Source organism: Capsella rubella, unplaced genomic scaffold, assembly GCF_000375325.1.
Source record: "Capsella rubella cultivar Monte Gargano unplaced genomic scaffold, Caprub1_0 scaffold_3, whole genome shotgun sequence".
Taxonomy (NCBI): Eukaryota; Viridiplantae; Streptophyta; class Magnoliopsida; order Brassicales; family Brassicaceae; genus Capsella; species Capsella rubella.
In genome coordinates, this window is record NW_006238921.1 from 13507392 (window position 1) to 13525828 (window position 18437).

Here is an 18437-nt window from a genome sequence, read left to right on the forward strand (position 1 = left end):
GCAGGCATAACCACACTAGTTAAAAATATGTTAAAAATTTAGATGAAAACTGAAAACAGAAATTTAGTGAAAAATAAATTAATTAGGGAAAAAAAATGTAACAAAAAAGAAAAGGAAAAAGGAAAAAAACAGAAAAGAAACGAGAGAAGAAAAAAGGAAGAGCAAAAGAATCGGGGAAGTTGATGGAGGAGATTGTTCCTTTTGTGAACGCTTCAATGGCATAAATTTCCGGCCATCACATTTCTTCTGCTTGCTTCCTCTCTCTATCTCTCTCTCTCTCCTTACTTCTCGATTCGATTCACCATTGTTGTTCACCTTTCTTCTTCTTCTTCTTCTTTGATTCATCCCTCTTTTCTCCCACATTTAGGGTTTCCTGTTTTTACATTTCTAGGGTTTTTCTTGTTCGTTCTGTACCGTAGTCGGCGAATTGAAAAGGGGGAAAACACCGCTGTTGAGGGCTTTTTGTTTGTTTCTTTTGTGTTGTGGTTTCCTCAGGTTTTGTAGATCTGAGGTTGCTATTTTTGAATATCATCATCATCTAGAGGGATTTTTTTTTTCCTTTTGTCAATTTTTATTTGGTCGTGTGTGATCAAAACGTAGCTCCATTTCTGGTGGAGGAGAAGAGAAAGCGGAAAGGCAATGAGCGCTTCGAGGTTCATTAAGTGTGTCACCGTTGGCGACGGAGCTGTTGGCAAAACCTGTTTGCTCATTTCTTACACCAGCAACACTTTTCCTACGGTATGATCGATTATTTACACCAAGCAAAACCTGATTGAATCCTATATATATAGGCAATGCTGGGTTTTATTTGATTGCGAAGCTGCATTTTGATTTGTCTTCTTTTTTGTTATTGATGAGCCCAAAGCTTGTGGCAATATGTGAATGGTTTGACTTGTTTTGTTGGAGCTTTGTATCTCATTTCAATCTTGTGGCTTTCTCTGGAACAGGATTACGTACCGACTGTTTTTGATAACTTTAGCGCTAATGTTGTTGTTAACGGGAGCACTGTCAACCTAGGACTATGGGATACCGCAGGTACTGGACTTAATCAGGATCTTATTTACTAGAAGCAGCTTTGGATTTTGTTGTGGGGGTCTGAACTTTTGTTATGTTGTAACAGGGCAGGAAGATTATAACAGATTAAGACCTTTGAGTTACCGTGGTGCTGACGTTTTCATCTTAGCATTCTCTCTTATCAGTAAGGCTAGTTACGAGAACGTGTCCAAGAAGGTTTGTTTTGAAATGATGCCTTGCTATAAGTATTGTAAATGAATACGGAAAAAGTTTTCTGGTTGTGATTTTTGCTTCTTTATCTTCTGTTTCCAGTGGATCCCAGAGCTGAAGCACTATGCCCCTGGTGTCCCAATAGTTCTTGTTGGAACCAAACTAGGTAATTTACCTTGTTTTTTTGCATATATGTCTGCTAATGTCCTTTGTGTCGTATTCAAAATAAAACGAACTCCTGCTTTTTGGTTTTCCTCACTGCTTCAGCTTCTCTGGATAGTTGTAAAACTGTCTGTTTTGATTTGTTCACGTCCAAGATATACCCTTTAAGCTCTTTTTATCTAGTGGGAATTAGGACTGGTTTCTGGAGTATCACTAATCATGCAATAATCTAGGTTCACAAGCTTGTTTGGTTTTTCTTTTTTCTGATATACTAAATATTGGGATACGTTGTGCATCAAATGGTGTATATCAACACACTTTCTAGTGATAGTTAAATTGTAAGAGACAACCCAAGATTCCAACCACATGCATTAAGCAGCTGTTGGATGTCTTACAATTAGTGCTGATTTTCTGAGTATTACAAATATGCAATAATCTAGGTTTACAAGCATGTCTTGATGTTTCCTCTTCGGTTTTAATGAACTTTGCAATACATTATGGATTATATCTCACATTTCTCGTGATAGTTAACCTGGCACTTCCATTGTTATAGAAAACTGCATGTAAGCAGCTGTTGGAATGTGGCGATTATAATAGATATACAAGATAATCTTCCAGAATTGGTGTAATGGATTCTGTTTCTATTAATAACAATGCTTCACTTTCGGCCTGCTGCCTGATCCATCTAGACCTACTTTTTTTTTTTTGTTCCACTGCTTATGCTTTGTGTTCGTCATATATGTCAGATCTTCGGGATGACAAACAGTTCTTCATTGACCACCCTGGCGCTGTACCTATTTCCACTGCTCAGGTAAACAGAATTTTCTTTGATACGGGTAGATTTATACAACTTGGTTCTTAAACGAAACCCTCTTAACTTTTTCCTACTTTGGGCATATCAAAGGGAGAAGAACTGAAGAAGCTAATTGGAGCTCCTGCATACATCGAATGCAGTTCAAAAACACAGGAGGCAAGCAACAAAAACTTCCCTTTTGTTTAGAGTATTTATTATTACACATTACTTTGCTTCTTTTACTTGAGCTTATCTCCAAGCTTCTGTTTCCTTAATGAAAGTGCAGAACGTGAAAGGCGTATTTGATGCAGCGATCCGAGTGGTTCTTCAACCTCCAAAGCAGAAGAAAAAGAAAAGCAAAGCACAAAAAGCCTGTTCCATTTTGTAATTTCTCTACGTTTTCGTATCTCTCTATCTCTCTGTCTCTTCCACTCTTCTAGTGAAGGCTTAAGAAGAAAACACATTGGGCTTAAACATTGTTCCAGAGTTCGTTGTGCTAAGCTCTCTTAATCCTAAAAAAAAAAAAAGAAGAATACTTCTGTTTTACGTTTTACTGATAAATAGTTTTCAGCTTTAGCTGAAACCCAATATTGCTTTCCAATTCTTTCTTCCATTTCGATGACTAGCTGAAGAATGCAGAGTCGATGGATGTTCCACTTCAACTCTACGCAAGTCTACTAGTTTGTAGATTAACACCTAAGCAAACCAAAAGTCTCACACTCTTTATGAACTTGGGATTTCGTTCATAGTATCATACACAAATCAGGAATTTGCGTTAAACTATGCCAATCGTCTACCTTCTTTAATATATTTTCATATGAATAAACCTCTCGACCTCCACTTCTGACCCATCACACAATCCTCAAAACAAGAGAAGCAAATCCAAAAACAGAGCCATCCCACAAATCTCGATAAAAGTAGGTTCAACACCGGAGAAACAAATTGGCTCCAGTGCAAATCATCAACAATGAAGCCGCCCTTTTCACATGCAGCTAGCTAGGACCTCCATTCATATAGATTTATGATTACCAATAACCAAAATTATGTCAGATTGAAAAAAAATTCTGACATAACTTGAGTCATTGGTATTCGTTGAATCTGCATAGTTTAATAAGAAATTTACACAAGTAAATAAACCGTTTGGCTTGCCGCCACGAGTCAAACCTTCATCTTACTATCTCTGTCACCATGCAGCTAGCTAGGGCCTCCATTCATATAGATTCATCGAGTACCAATGACTCAAGTTATGTCAGATTGAAAGAATTTGACATAACTTGAGTTTGTTGTTTTCTTTCAAAATTTTGAATTTTTTTAAACATGGCATTTGCTTAAATAAAATGAAACGTTTGAAAGGGGTTCGTGGATTACAATGATAATGTGTTAAAATTAGGTTTGAGAGATTTGTTAAAGTTTTCAATTACGAATAAATCTTCTCATTTCGATAGACAAGGTTTCCTGGACAAGTTTCGTGGATTACCTTTCGTGGACATGTTTTCAGCTTTTTCATCTTGAATTATATTTCAATGAGATATTGTAACAACGACACCAACATGCATCTTATACTTCATAAAGAAGTTTAAAAGAGATAGTTTCGTGACCACATTTAGAGAAAAGAGCAGTTTTATGGATATTGTCCAATATATGCAGTTTTGTGGATATTGTCTAATGGACGTTGAGCTTGTTGCTTTTGTTCAAAACTTGAATTTTACCTAACATGTCATTTGCTTAAAATAATGTGAAACGATGGACAAGAGTTCATAGATAACCATGATAATGTCGAAATTTGGCTTATCTAAATGAAAACATTACTAACAACTAGGGAAACATATTTCCCTATTGGTTATGTCTACTTGATTAAAAATTTGTTACCATAAATTTAGGATTTAACTGTTCTTATCAGGAAGTCATGACTTCTTCTTTTTCTTCGGAATTTGTTTTTTTCTTCCTGCGCCATAATAAAGTTGTGTTATTTACAAAAAAACTTAAAAACAAATTAACGGAGTCTCCAGAACAATTACGATTACTTGCTAGGGTTGTTAAAGGTATGACAAAATCGTTTTGGTGAGTATCGGTTGCGGTTACTTCTTCGCAATTCCTGCTCTATCATACTTGCTGCTTCGGTCTCACATCCTGCTTCAGGTAGAAATCTACTCAAAGCAGGATAGGAGGTCGAAACAGCTTGTATGATAGAGCAGAAATTGCGAAGAAGTAACCGCAACAGACACTCACTTAAAAAGACTTTGTCATACCTTTAACAAGCCTAGAAAGTAATCATGCATGCACCTCGTCGAAACTTATTTCTGTTTTCAAAAGACACACAGCTATAGAAAATGTTTATGACCTTTATGGATTCAGAGAGATTTATAGCACAAATGGAAATAAATGTTTCGTTTTTTTTTTGGCTGGATCGTTTTATTTCCAAAGCTGGAGTTTTATTTTGGAGGTTATTGCGATACAAGAGGAAAACGGTAGTACACGTCGTACGTAGTAAGCATTAAGCAATAACTTACCATTGTCTTATAAACGGACAAAACACCTTTATTACTATAATTAGTGATATCATAACAATCAATCTTTTCTTCTTTAACGACAGAGTACGTAACAGTTACGATCTCAGTTCCGTCGTAACTTCTCAGTTTTTGTTTTTTAATCAAAGTTTCATAGTATATGATTTTACAAGAGAGTTATATATGTTTGATGTAGAGTTGTAAACCTATTCTATCATTTGATTAATTTAAGTTTTTTTAATTAAAATATTAGTAGTTACTAACTTACAATTTATGTATATACAGTAAAAAAATGGAATTTACTGTATCCCTCAAAACAAAAACAAATTCAGCTTATACTTATCTGTTTAGTTATTTATAAGATTAGATGTAGTAAAATAAATGGCCCATTAGCTCAGTTGGTTAGAGCGTCGTGCTAATAACGCGAAGGTCGCAGGTTCGAAACCTGCATGGGCCATTTTCAGAATAATCTTTTTTTTTTTGTCTGTGACAACAAACACATTTGTCTCCATGTAGTATATAACATGTATTCTTATTTTGAAGTAAAAAAACATTCTTTGTATACAAAAAAGCTTGATTCTTTCGTCCCCCTCACAAAACCTCTTTGTCAAACTACAAAATTCACATATATATACAAAATGCAAGGTTCCAAAAACCTACTCAAAAAGAGTTGTCTTGTTAGCTTTTTACTCGGTGATTCAACCGGACAATGAAGTTTGGAATACTGATGGTTTAGTGAGTGACAAAATGGTTGAGACCATAAGCTTTCTGTCTATAGGCTTTGTGAGATAAGCATCCATTCCAACCTCCAAGCATTTCGCTTCGTCAGAAGACATTGCATGCGCTGTCAATGCCACTATTGGAATGTGCAGCTCAGTGCCAATCTCTGCTCTCCTTATCGCCTTTGTTGCCTCATATCCATCCATTTTTGGCATCTGCCATGAGAAAAATGTTGAATTAATGTCATTGTCTTTACATGTCGGATTCAATTCAAAAGTGTGAAGAGTAACTGTACCTGGCAATCCATGAGGATCAAGTCATAAGGTGAGGAACTTCGTAAACTACTCTTCGCAGTTTCTTCTTCTGACGGTTTGTGTTCTTCATGAGTTGGAGCTTCAGCATTGATAGACCTGTAGTTGAGGGATTCAACTGCTTGTTGTCCATCCCCTACTGCAGTTACAGTAGCTCCCATTTTCTCAAGCATTATGGTGGCTACTCGTTGAAGAACCGGTGTATCTTCTGCTAGCAAGATCCTTATACCTTCAAGAGATTTCAGATTCTTTCCATCCAATGCAATCCCTGAATACAGCCTATCTTTCCAGTCTTCTTCTTCTGGGTTCTTTTGAGTCATACTTGCAGATGTTGAATCATTATTGGTGTTAGTAGCGTCAATGAGATAGTTCTTAAGAAGTGGGTGCAAGATGCTTGGTTTCACAGATTTATCTACTTGTTTCTCGCCAGATGTCTCAGAAGAATCATCGGAGCTGCAAGTATCGAATTGTGTTGGATCGATTTCTAAGCAATCGTGGGATTCATCACTTCCGTTTCCTCTGTTTCTTGAGCCACTACACAAGCTTCTCTTCCGATTTTTTATTACAGCCTCCAGAATCTGGATCATCTTGGCCTTGTACAACGGTTTGTTAACCATCATGACATGGCCTTTTCGTCTAAGTTCTGTTTTAACTATATTGGAGGTGTCATGCTTCAGCAGCCAAGCAAACTTTGCTTTGCTGGAGAATCTGTCGAGGTAGTTAAGCTGTTCCTTCCATATATCTGTAGTGAGATCAAGTACTCCAATATCCACCACTATGACAAACACAGGGTTCTCGATTTCTTGTATATTTGAAAGCTCAGCTCTCAGTGGATCAGCAATATTGTGCTGTGAATCAAAGCTGTTGTCACCGCTTCCCGTCTCGAACAGGTCTCTAATGATTTGAGTCAGCTCGTTCCAGTCTGATGCTTCAACAGTTGCAATCCCGTGTTTACGCAACCACTTCGATGTGATCATTCTGGCTGTACTTCCATACATGGAAAGCAAAACCTGTCACATTCAAAACCAATATCATTTTCACAAACATATAAGCATTAATCCATGATGCATTCATCATAATTTCTTTCTTAGAATTACATACCACAAGGCCGTATTTCGAGAAATCTGGCTGGATGTTCTGATCTGCGGTGTCAGGAGTACTCAAAATCAAGTATAGTCTCATTAGAGTCCCTAAGCCATTCTTCTGTACTACTTTGATTTCTCCACCCATCTTGTTTACCTGTAAAATTATAAAGTAAGTTTCAGATGATTTAATTGCTTTGTAACTCATCAAATTCTAAAATTCCAGTGACATAACGCACCAAGTTCCGCACGATACACAGTCCAAGACCAGTTCCTCCGTGCCTGAAGAAATATAAGACCAGTGAGCTATAGGATTCAACTACCAGCATAATTTTTCTGAAACATATATTGTATGTACTTAATTTTGATCACTTACGTCCGAGTGGTAGAAGGATCAGCTTGCTCAAAGCTCTCAAACACAGAGTCCCATTTGCTTGGATCTATTCCTGCATATATTATTTATGCATTAAAGAGATTTCAGAATCTGAAAGATCGTGGAGTGGGATAGTGAAAGGATATATAATTAAGGAACTCAAGTTTCATACCACATCCAGTGTCATCAACCTCAAACCAAAGAACCATTTTGTTTGTGTTCTTACAAGACTTCTGCAAATGATTTCTGTGTTGCATCATTTTTGTCTTCATTGGTGCCCATGGTTTCTTTCTGTCAACAGTTAAGCTCATCTCATCATGTAGAGAATTCATGTTCTCACACCATCCACGAAGAATAATGTGACCCGCTGCAAAGCAACCATCTTTTTCAGATTAGCAATGCATCGCTGTCATGAAAATAGAAGAGTCAAAAGATGGTAGCAAAACTTACTTGTTGTAAACTTAATAGAATTGCTTATAAGATTTGCAAAGATTTGAACAAGTCTAGCCGAGTCCCCTCGGACTAATGCTGGCATATCATCTGCCAAAAGAGCAAAATATATGAGAGTCATAACCAAAAACTCATTGTAAGGAAAATTCATCATTAGCTGTCTAAAATATAATACAAAGTCATACCAGAGAGGTCTAACACTGTCTCTACATTGTGGTTAATACACTGCACTGAAAACATGTCAACAAGTCCTTCGAGTTCTCGTCCCAAATCAAACTCAGCTTCTTCTAGAACAAGCTTTCCTGACTCAACCTATGAGGTGGAAAATGATTAAATTAGCTTGTAGCTGCATATTACATGATAGTTTCAGGAAAAACACAGCTGAGACAGCTAAATGTTTACTCACTGCCAAACTTACGATCAGCAGATGTAATACTAAAGCTTGAACATTTTCTTCATATATCAAAACTAAAATAATAATTTTTTTCTTAAAATTCCTCACCTTGCTCAAGTCCAGTATGTTATTGAGAAGCCGAAGGAGAGCAGTTGAGCACTTTCTGATCTGAGTCACTGTTGCATATTGCTCATTTGAAAGACAATCATCTGATATAAGAATATCTAGTAATCCAATCACAGCAGCCATAGGTGTCCTCAACTCATGGCTAGAATGCAGAAAATTTCAACAAACTCATTTCAGTATTTAGCCTTAATAATTTTTAGCACTCGCAAGAACTTGCTTCTTGCAACTTAAGTGATAACCAACCTCATATTAGCTAAAAACTGGCTTTTGTAGTTGCTTGAAGCTTCAGCTCGTCTTCTTGCATCCAGCTGCCTTATCAGTTCTGCTCTTAGTTTCATCTCCTTTGAAACTCCATTTGTGAGAATTAAGATGCAGACACATCCAATAAAGAAGATGCAGACAGAAGCAGAAATCAGTATCACCAAAGTCTTGAAGGCCCTTTCATCCACTTTTCCCATGATGAACTTCCTGGGAATAATGACAACACCTATCTGCAAAATACATAACAGAAAACTAAACAACGTGACCCAAGGTAGGCATCTAAATCTATCTTAGACTCTTTTTAGGGAAAACTTACAATTGGAAGTCTCTTTAGATTAAGATAGAATGAATCAATGTAATATTGTTGGTCCCCAAGCTTTGCATTCTCAGCATGAACAACGTGAGGGCGGTTACTTCCATAAGTTTTCTCCAACCACTGAGCTCCTGCCTTTATAGCCCACTCCTCTGAATCAACGGCTTTCATTAGCTTAGGCCCTTTTGATGTATTTGTTAAAAGAGGACCATTTGTGGAAGTAGCAAGCAAGTATCCTTCTTGAGATGTCAAATAAATATGTCCACCATGGACCTCTACAAGATCTCTCATCAACTGCCCTACACTGTAAAGTGCAGTTGTCACCCCCACAACAGCCACAATACTCCTGTTGGATGCATCAAAGACCGGCAAAGCTGCTGAGAGAAGCGGAGAGTCCATGTATTTGCTCACTGTCACATGCCAAGAAGCTTCACCATCAGGCACTTGTGAGATTCCTGCAATGTTGATCAGATCATCCGGTGGAATTTTAAGAGGCTTTCCTAATTTTTCCCCTGTTATTGGATCAAGCTGTTGCTGGTACCAAATGGCAGACATGTTCCCATGTATTGACTGGTTGTTCCACCCGCTTACATCTTCAGGCCCCGTTCCACTGATGGAATAATTCTTAAGATCGGAGAAGATGTAGAATGTGCTGCTACTTGCTGGATCTCTGTGAAAAGCTTGGACAAACCCATTTCTGTAATTTATGGTGATGGCATTTAGAGCTTTGGCACTAGCAAACAGAGCCCAAGTCACATCTTTCATTGCTTGATACATCTGATAAAGTTAAAACAAATATAATAAAGAATTGATCTCAATCAAACATAGGACCACAAAGTAGTCAGGGAAACAGGAAACAAAACCTCAACGAGTTCTTCTTGAGTAGTTGGCTTGTCATATTTCTTTATAACATATTCAGATAGCTTGACCTGAGCTGTTGTTAGTTCGGATGTGGTGTTTAAAACGCTCCACATCCGTAAGACTGGACGCTGTAGAAGCTCATACCGAAGGCCATATGCTAAGTTTTGAAGCGACTGCTTAGTATAAATCCTCGTGAAATGCCATGTTAGAACGGTTAAAAGCCCTATCAGAATCGCTAGCATCACCTGCACACACATAAAACCTCTCAACTTACAAAAGCTTCCACCTTTCTCATCAAATGGATTGGTGTTTCAAGTTTGATCATAAACTAAACATGCCAAATCAGATACAAAGAAGAAGTGATGGAATCTAACCATTATAGCGAGGCGAACAACAAAGACGCTGTAGTAAGAAGACAAACAGTGACTACTGGCGTACTGAAACTCATCTTGCTCAACATCACCACGCAAAATCATCCTCTCTCTTGGACTCTCTAAATTACTTCTCCAAGGGGCAACCAACTCAGTCATTTTATCAAACACTTTCCTGATCTTCATCTTCTTCCTTCTTGAACCCATTGGAGAATCAGGAAGATTCTCAATACTCATCGAGAAGCTATCTCCTCTCATCTTAGTGTCTCAGATGATCCCAAAGTCACAAACAAAGACACATATTGAGTCTTTATTGTTGTTGGTGAACTTCTCGGTGCTTTGCTTAGTGGAAAACTAATGACTATACTGCTTCTTGTGTCACTCCCCACTTTTTTACTAATACCCAAATTAAAAAATCATTAATTTATTTTTAAAAAATCAAAAACCCATGAAGGAAAACTTCAAAAGCTTCAAACTTTTTGATTGAAACCAAAGAAAAAAAAGCTTCAAAGCATCAAAACAGAGAAGAAGAGTGGCCAAGAATAAGATAAGTCTGAAGAAGGAGAAGCAAAATAGATTCGAATTTATATATAGAGAGAGAATAAACAGAAAGATGAAATCTTTTTGCTTTTTTGGCAAAAGAAATCAAATAAGGGAAATAAAGCAAAAGATTTTGGGCAAAGCAAAAGATTGAAGTTGAATTTTTAGAATTTGGCCTGTGGGAATGTGTAGAAGGTGAAATGGCCAATGAGAGGATATTTTGATATTAAGGTCCACAGAAATATAGTAATAGACTGTTGTACTGTTTTTTGGAAGAATTTTCTAAAGATTTTAGAAATAATTTAGAGAAGAAATTTATAAAAGGACCCAACTTTGGTATTGTCTCAATCTCAGAAGGTTTCAAAGATTTGTGCTTTGTCGATTGGTGTTTAAGGGTCTGTCTTCTACTTATATTAAACGACGACGACAACAAAAGAAAAAGTTTTTGTTAGGTATTTGTACGGGTTTATAAGATATTAGTATATTACTAACCTTAGAAAATGTACATAAAATTGATTCAAAGTGTTGAATTTATAGAGTAATCACATAATTTACCAAAGATTTATACAGGACTTAAAAAGAGATATGGATTGTGTAGCAAAACTGTAAGATTTAGTGAAGTTAAAAATATCTACAAAATGACAAAAATGCACTTATTTTTATATTTCTAATTAATGTCAACATTAAAAAAGGAATTATCTAAATGTAAATGTTTATGAAATGCATATTTGCAAGTGATGATAGAGACTCTGATAACTAGAAATTACTTTCCCTATATGGAGAAAATCTTATAGTTACAACTTACATATTATTGTCCTCGACTTACGGCTTTAAGCCGTATAAGCATTCGATCTTCTCGTTGGAATTTTATTGAACGTTACCATGTTTTTTTGACTTGACAATCCTCTCATCACCGGTGGATAAACTATCGACTAACCATGAACTCGCTTACACCAAAATGCTATCTAACTTTTTTTCTCTAAACTCTTATATGCAGTAAAACCTTTTATAGCATTTGAATGTCCTTTGTTATGCACTAAACTTTGGGTATCTTTGAATCCATCTTATATGTGTACTTTGGTTTAACTTGGATAAGGAAACCAAAGTATTTGCCCCCAAAAATAAAGGTCAGGTTGAATAGCAGATATTCCTAAATTTGAGGGTATCCACCTCATACCCAATCTTGGCTATATATTCCTAAATTTGAGAGTATCCACCCCATACCTAATCTTAGCTTGTGTATCTTCAAATATATATTTTCTTTAATAGATATTTGAGTGTTTTATATATTCAATTACCATTTTGTATAATATGAATTAAGTTTATAACTGTAAATAATATAAAATAGAATTAAAATAAAATATTAAGTTAGCATGGGACTCCATTACGTGCATTAATTTTTGTTTGAATTTGTACACTTGACCTCTCAGTTATATTGAAAGGTTTCGTTGTTCGTCAGCTTTTTCTTGTTACGGTGCAACTTTTTAAATTATTTTTGTTCTGCTATAAGTCAAATTTACCGATATTCAAATAACATTTTATTCAATCACATTTATTTCTCTTTTATTTATTTTACAAACCAAAAAAAGAAAATCGTGATTAGGTTAAATGTTTCTCTATTCATTTATATATGACAATTGATACGATTTTTAATGTATGATTCATAGTAACTAAACATTAGAGCTTAAACAAACTCAATGAAAACATGATCATATACTCTACAAATGATCAATTTCTTTAAAATTGTTGCAGTTTTAATGAAATGGTGATAATCCATGTATCAATAATTTCCAAACCGATAAGATTAGTTTACATCCCAATTGAAATAACCATGACATGCTAACCAAAATATTTTTGCTTCTTCATGAATTTTTTTAAAAGTTTAGGATGTCTTTTAAATTTTGTGGTTATATGTAAAAGACTTTTAAAGGTTAAACTGTCATTTTTAACGAAAAAAAAACAGTTAACCTGTCACTAGAAGGAAAAATAAACTTTCATCATATCACGGTGATAATTAATTTTGACCACTTTAGTAAGAATCTTTTATGGAGCTTCAAGATCAAGTAACAAATCTATAAAGCACATATAGTACGTGATATAATATTAACGACCCGTGAATTTGGTAAAATAAAGTAACACATTTATTCATATATGTGATATGTCACTTTAGTAATAAAAATAAAATTAAGGTTGGTTTAGATCTTTGAGTTTCTCTTGGTTTAACTTTTAAGGTAGTTTTGATTTGAGCTCATACATATTAGGGTTTTCTTTATGTTTTGTATGAATATTAATCGGTTGAATTGGCTATAACTCAAGTAAGTCTTACCATTCTTCTCAATATATCTAAAAATTCGATTCTGCAGAAGGTATTGATTGAAAAGGATTGCTATTCAATCTAGTGGAATACATATTCGTTATATGAAAAAATTGATTGACAAGATTGTAGTTTTGATACCAAGTTACATCAAGTTGTGTTGGAATTGGATTTTAACCCCCACTATGGAACTATAAACTTAAACCCGGTATTTCGTATTGATTTAATATTTAACGTTAACTATCATCTTACCAAAAGAAAAAAGAGAATTCCTAAGCCACTTGTTTCAAGTTTCATAGATTTAGAATTCAATTTTTTTTTGTCAAGATTAATTAGAATGATAAAATTCTTAGGGGTAGGGTTTAGTGTTTAGAATTTCGAGTTTGTTTTGAATATTAAAATATTAGTTTTAGTTTTGCGGTATTTTTGAAAAATAAATTTTTTTACTAAGTAGTATGAAAAATACAACTAACAATGATATATTTAGAAGGAAAAAAAAAACTCAATTGTAGTATTATTTACGAGAATCGCCCAAAAAATTGTAATTCCTTCGGTTTGTTTTTATTTGTATAAGATATATCATCATTTAGAAGTAATCTATTTTTGAAATTCAACTAATTCAGATTCAAACATTTAAATATTTATCACATAAATTTTATTTTTAAAATATAGATATTCAACTCATCTAGATGACAAAACATGTACTATTTCTTATTAGATAATCTGATTTTAGAATTTTGTCTTGTTTGTGTTTAAAGCAAGATTGAAATCTAGCTTTAACATCAAATCAATAACAAATAAGATCACAATCCAAATAAGAAAAGATCTCAAAATCTAGACAAAATCTCAAAAGGGTCTTATTTACAAGACTTAAGGTGATATGGTAATGATGTGTGCTTAAAAAAGAAATGAGTATGCATGGTTACTGGTTACTGAAACTTGTAAGCCCTTTTTGAAAATCTTCAAAATCTCATAAGCTTTCCACTTAATTATATACGAAAGGATATGTATAGATCATAATTGTTTATATTCTTTTAAGTTAACATTGTGTGCATGCTCTCTTTTGGTGGTGGCTCAATTTTGTTGTGGAGACAAAGGCCAAGTTGATAATAATAACTAACCCGTATGGATTATACACCTTTCAAATACTAATTACGCATTAAAAATTTAGGTATTATATAATGCATGGTTGATGTGCTTATTAAACCATCAAGTAGGATTAAATTACGAATGATAAGATCTTGGCCACATAATAAGATTTATATTAGCCATAAACAGTGAATGGCGCAATACGAATTTACTAAATCATATATAGTTGATATCAATCATCTTTAGTGGAGAATTTACATGTTACTTTCGTGACAATACAAGGTTTAAATTGATAATAGCGTCGTGATCAAATATTCTCACCACCATTAGATCCATGATGTCTGTATAACATCATATATATTATGTGATTAGTCATAGCTAGCTAGGTTAAGATTTCATATATGTGACCATCTTAGCTGAAATATATGTATTCTATGATATTATATTGGGTAAAATGTCAAAACAAATCATGAATTTACCAAAAGTGGTCAAAATGCATAAACTTTACTTGTGGCTAATTAAATATCCGATCCCTTAAATATATAATTTTATTGACTTTTTACATAAATCATGAACTTTAGTTGAGTTTCTAAGAAAACACAAACTTTCATTGATCACGCTAACTAAAATACGACATTGGATTATACGATGCAACAATTTAACGGTTTGATTATCAGTTAACATATTCTGTTAAATAATAAAATGGAGGTTTGTAATTTATTTGGAAAATCTATTCAATAGTTTAATTTATGTTAACTGATTTCATTGACGTTGTGCCTTATTTGGTAACATTAGTAAAGTTTATGTTTTAAAAAAAAAATCAACAAAAATTTATTATTTATGTAAAAAATCTACAAAAGTTAGATATACTAATTTAGCCACAAGAAAACTCTATGCTTTTCTCCACCGTTTTTGGTAAGTTCAAGCTTTTGACTTTTTTTCCTATTTATATTACATGATTTCTACTACTTTAAGTTTTAACTATGTATAAAGTAGTTCAACAAAATGTTATAGTTTTTAGTATTTTCTAGATACTAAAACAAAATTTAGAAACCATTACATATTTTATTAAATTATTTACTAATTATTAACGTTTATTAAGTATTTTGTGATTATCTAGGGAAAAATATGTGGGAATACTAAATACGTTATAATGCTCCAAATTTCATGTTTCATAGGTTTTTATATTTTAAGATGTTTTTACCAAAATAGTTACCAAAATACTCTATTTTAGTGACATAGTTGTATAATTGTATGACTAGTTATGATTTCAAGAACCTTCATAAACAAATACTTGATAAATTAATAATTCGACAAATCAATCTCTTCTTTTTTAACCAATTAATATTCTATAAATTAATTAAAAACTATAGTTTTCATAATATTATAATGTACTACAAAGCTTACATTAATTAATGATTATTTATATTACTCTCTCTAGTTCTTACCAAATCGATTCCTAAATAAATTATTCTGCTCTTAATCGCTTGCAATTGCATCACTGCATTATATATATAGTACGAATCAAACAATTATTTTAATAATTGAGATCACTTTATGTTGATAAATCTGATGTATATATTTATATATCTGCACACATGCCCACAAACATGACACATGTATATATAAATATAATCAATAGTTTATGTTTCTTTTAAAAATTGGTAACTGAGTATTAATAAATTTAGATTAGTTTTAATATAGCAGCTGCATTATTGGACATATAATGGAGTTTTTTTTTTGTTCAAGAGAAAAGTCTTTATTCAAATCTTGACTAGCTAGCTTGCAAACTAATAAACATGTCTGTATAGTAGAACATTCAACAGAATTGTAAATTAATCATTTATAATTAATTAAATTGTTAAATCTAATTAGTCCTGCAGTAATTGACTGTAGTTTCACTAAAGCACATGTTAAAGAAAAACAAAAATTCAACTTCCTCTTAAACTAAAAATGTTAAATCATAAAATCAAAATGAATAAAAAATATTATAGTACGTAAATTTCTATTATATTATGATATTTTAGAATAAAACCAACGTATTTAAGAAATAATTGATCATTAATTAGTAAAAAGTAAAAACAAACTTTAAGCTTATAAACACATTAAAATTCAAGAACATTATGATATTTTCTTGTTAAGTAAAGTTAAGGCGTACGTAGGGTCAAATTCTTTCTAATTGTATAACTATAGTAAGATAATCCTATATAATCAGTGTGAACGAGACAGTTTTTGAAAACAAAGAAATGATAATTAAAAGTTAAAACATCTTTAAAATCTCGATTACGACTTGTTAAAAAATTCCCACAAGAGAATATAAAGTGGGGAAGATACTATAAGCATATACATAAATGGTTTTGTAAGATTTAAATGTTAGAAGATATAAAAATAAATAAAATTAGAGAGGATAAGATTAAAGTGGTACATACAAAGCACTTAGCAAGTAACCATTGGTGGTTTCGACACTTATAGAGCATTTGATTCGATCTTCCTATCAAAGCCTTTGCGTTACCTTTTCTGTTCTCTATTTTGTACGAGTATATAAATATATATATACACTAGAACCATTAGTATTATATATTTTTCTTTAAGTTTCTAACAAATTCTAGGAATATATATATAAAGATCTTTGGTCTTGTTGAATCAGATACCAGATACGAATCAGATGTATTTCAAGATTTCTGAATATTTATTATGTAATGGTTTTAATTTTATAAAATATATTTGACATTTTAGGTTTTGTTATTTCCATTTTTGGTTAGCTGTATAACCAAAAATTTAATGGTCGAAAGTTAGGTTAGGATCGATTTAAAATCTATAGAGTAAAAATCATACAAACAGCATTTATGGTTTGATCAGATATACCAATTTCGTTTATGATTTATGGTTTAAATGTGTAGATATATCATTTTGATCATCCTACGCAAAAACATAACTTTTTTTTTTGTCTCAATTAATTTTTTATTTATTTCATAAACCAACAACAAGTCCAACATAAGCTCAAAATAAATAAATAAAAATATAAACCGCTACAAAGAAATTGAAGGATTAACATCGAACACACCAAACACATGCTGGACGGAGGATGTAGGTCAAAAACAGGTGTGAAGAAGAGGAAGAAACAAGGGCTAGCGCCGATCATCGCCGCCGGTTGTCGTTTCGCCTACATAAAACTCAAAATCGCCGAAATTTAAGATAATCATTGATGCGATACGTAACTTCAAAGCAAAAACATAATTATGAGCCGCAATAATTGACATATAACAAAGATTATATCATAAATTTTAAATGTAGCTATTTCATGTTTGGACTGTGTATGCGAATGTATCAATAATTTTCTATTTTTCTTAGTTTATAACAGATTATGTGCATGGGTCATCAATTTCATATAATAATTTAATGTTTATTGGTTGGACAAACTAATATTTAATATTTAAGTGTTAACTTCTTTATTTAATTTAGAGTTTTACATAATTTGAATGCAAAGCGTTTAAAATTACACAAGTTTGACTCATATTCTTTCTAACATTATATTTGTCAAACCTTATATCTAAGTTTATCTGCTTGAGTTTGTATATTTATACACAAAATATGTAAAAGTAGACTTCGTCACTCTTAATAATATTAGGGCTCTGAGTGGCTTCCGACATTTTACATGTTTAAAATTTAATTCAATCCAAGATATAGGTGATCCAATCCGATGGTCTCCATCTCTGTTTCTCCACCTGATAATATTCATATATAGCTTTCTAAATTCTGTTTTTATTCTCTAAATATTTTCTAACTTTTCAAACCAACCGAAGCATTCTTTGTACACATGATTCTTTGATTGAATAAAATTTTACATTCAATTCAAAAAAAAAACAGTTATAAGTAATAAAATGAAGAGACTAGAAATATTTAGATACTTCTACCGATTGTTTCCATAACATTATTAAACATGCAAATCAAACTGTTTCATAAACTCTATTTCTTTGATAGTCGTTCGCCGATCTCTGAAGACATAGTGTAAGATTGATATTTTTTAGTTTTCATTTCTCTTTAAAAACATCTAATTGTTTATTCGCATTAAAATTGTTTTATATCAAATTATCAATGTTCAAATAAAATTTTAGGAAAATAATCGACTGTATTCAACATAAATGTTATACTATAATTTGGCCAAAACAAATTTTGAGTTTGGAAATAGAAAAGAAACAACAACAAAAATTAATATAAATCTTTTTGAATAAAGTGTTTCCAAAGATAACCTTTTAATTCAATTTGTTTACTATGAAGCAAATCTCCGGCATAAAAAAATAATACATAGCAATATTTCCAGTACTGTATAATATATTTTGGTATGCATCAGTAATTCAATGTGTCCATGGTTCAGGTCATGGATAAGAATTTAGAACCATAAAATTTAGTATTATTTGAACAATTTGTTTCTTGCTAAAAAGAAACATCGAAAGTCCAATGGGTAATAATATTCCTTTGTTTCGAAAGCACATTGAAAGCCCAATTAAAGGCTCCCCTCGATAAAATTTATTCAGAGTCGAACGAA

The 18437-nt window shown here is 32.7% G+C and overlaps 2 protein-coding genes and 1 non-coding gene across 3 annotated transcripts; 2 read left to right on the forward strand and 1 right to left on the reverse strand.

Moving 5' to 3' along the window:
• The first annotated feature begins 133 nt into the window (after window positions 1-133).
• On the forward strand, window positions 134-2769 carry LOC17892810 (rac-like GTP-binding protein ARAC1). Its single transcript, XM_006296561.2, has 7 exons — window positions 134-738; window positions 948-1035; window positions 1121-1230; window positions 1327-1390; window positions 2133-2197; window positions 2291-2356; window positions 2466-2769. Exons 1-7 carry the CDS (start codon window positions 640-642, stop codon window positions 2565-2567), a joined length of 594 nt encoding a protein of 197 aa, XP_006296623.1. The 5' UTR covers window positions 134-639; the 3' UTR covers window positions 2568-2769.
• Window positions 2770-5069: 2300 nt separating this feature from the next.
• On the forward strand, window positions 5070-5143 carry TRNAI-AAU. Its single transcript has one exon. It is a non-coding gene; the product is annotated as a tRNA-Ile (tRNA).
• Window positions 5144-5229: 86 nt separating this feature from the next.
• LOC17890619 (histidine kinase 1) lies at window positions 5230-10449 on the reverse strand. The gene is made up of 13 exons (XM_006296786.2): window positions 9952-10449; window positions 9580-9822; window positions 8720-9493; window positions 8386-8633; window positions 8125-8284; window positions 7808-7934; window positions 7623-7712; window positions 7345-7539; window positions 7176-7245; window positions 7039-7081; window positions 6819-6956; window positions 5702-6727; window positions 5230-5621 (listed from the first exon to the last, which is right to left on the reverse strand). The coding sequence occupies exons 1-13, from the start codon at window positions 10204-10206 to the stop codon at window positions 5385-5387; spliced, it is 3606 nt and encodes a 1201-aa protein (XP_006296848.1). The 5' UTR covers window positions 10207-10449; the 3' UTR covers window positions 5230-5384.
• Window positions 10450-18437: the final 7988 nt, after the last annotated feature.

Excerpts from the sequence above, each read along its gene's own strand:
- LOC17892810 (XM_006296561.2), top strand. The coding sequence starts at position 640 with ATGAGCGCTTCGAGGTTCATTAAGTGTGTCACCGTTGGCGACGGAGCT. Across the intron at positions 1,231-1,326 it reads ACGAGAACGTGTCCAAGAAG|TGGATCCCAGAGCTGAAGCA; the intron begins GTTTGTTTTGAA and ends TTCTGTTTCCAG. Across the intron at positions 1,391-2,132 it reads TCTTGTTGGAACCAAACTAG|ATCTTCGGGATGACAAACAG; the intron begins GTAATTTACCTT and ends CATATATGTCAG.
- LOC17890619 (XM_006296786.2), bottom strand. The coding sequence starts at position 10,206 with ATGAGAGGAGATAGCTTCTCGATGAGTATTGAGAATCTTCCTGATTCT. Across the intron at positions 8,285-8,385 it reads CAGTTTTTAGCTAATATGAG|CCATGAGTTGAGGACACCTA; the intron begins GTTGGTTATCAC and ends TCTGCATTCTAG. Across the intron at positions 6,728-6,818 it reads TCTCGAAATACGGCCTTGTG|GTTTTGCTTTCCATGTATGG; the intron begins GTATGTAATTCT and ends TGAATGTGACAG.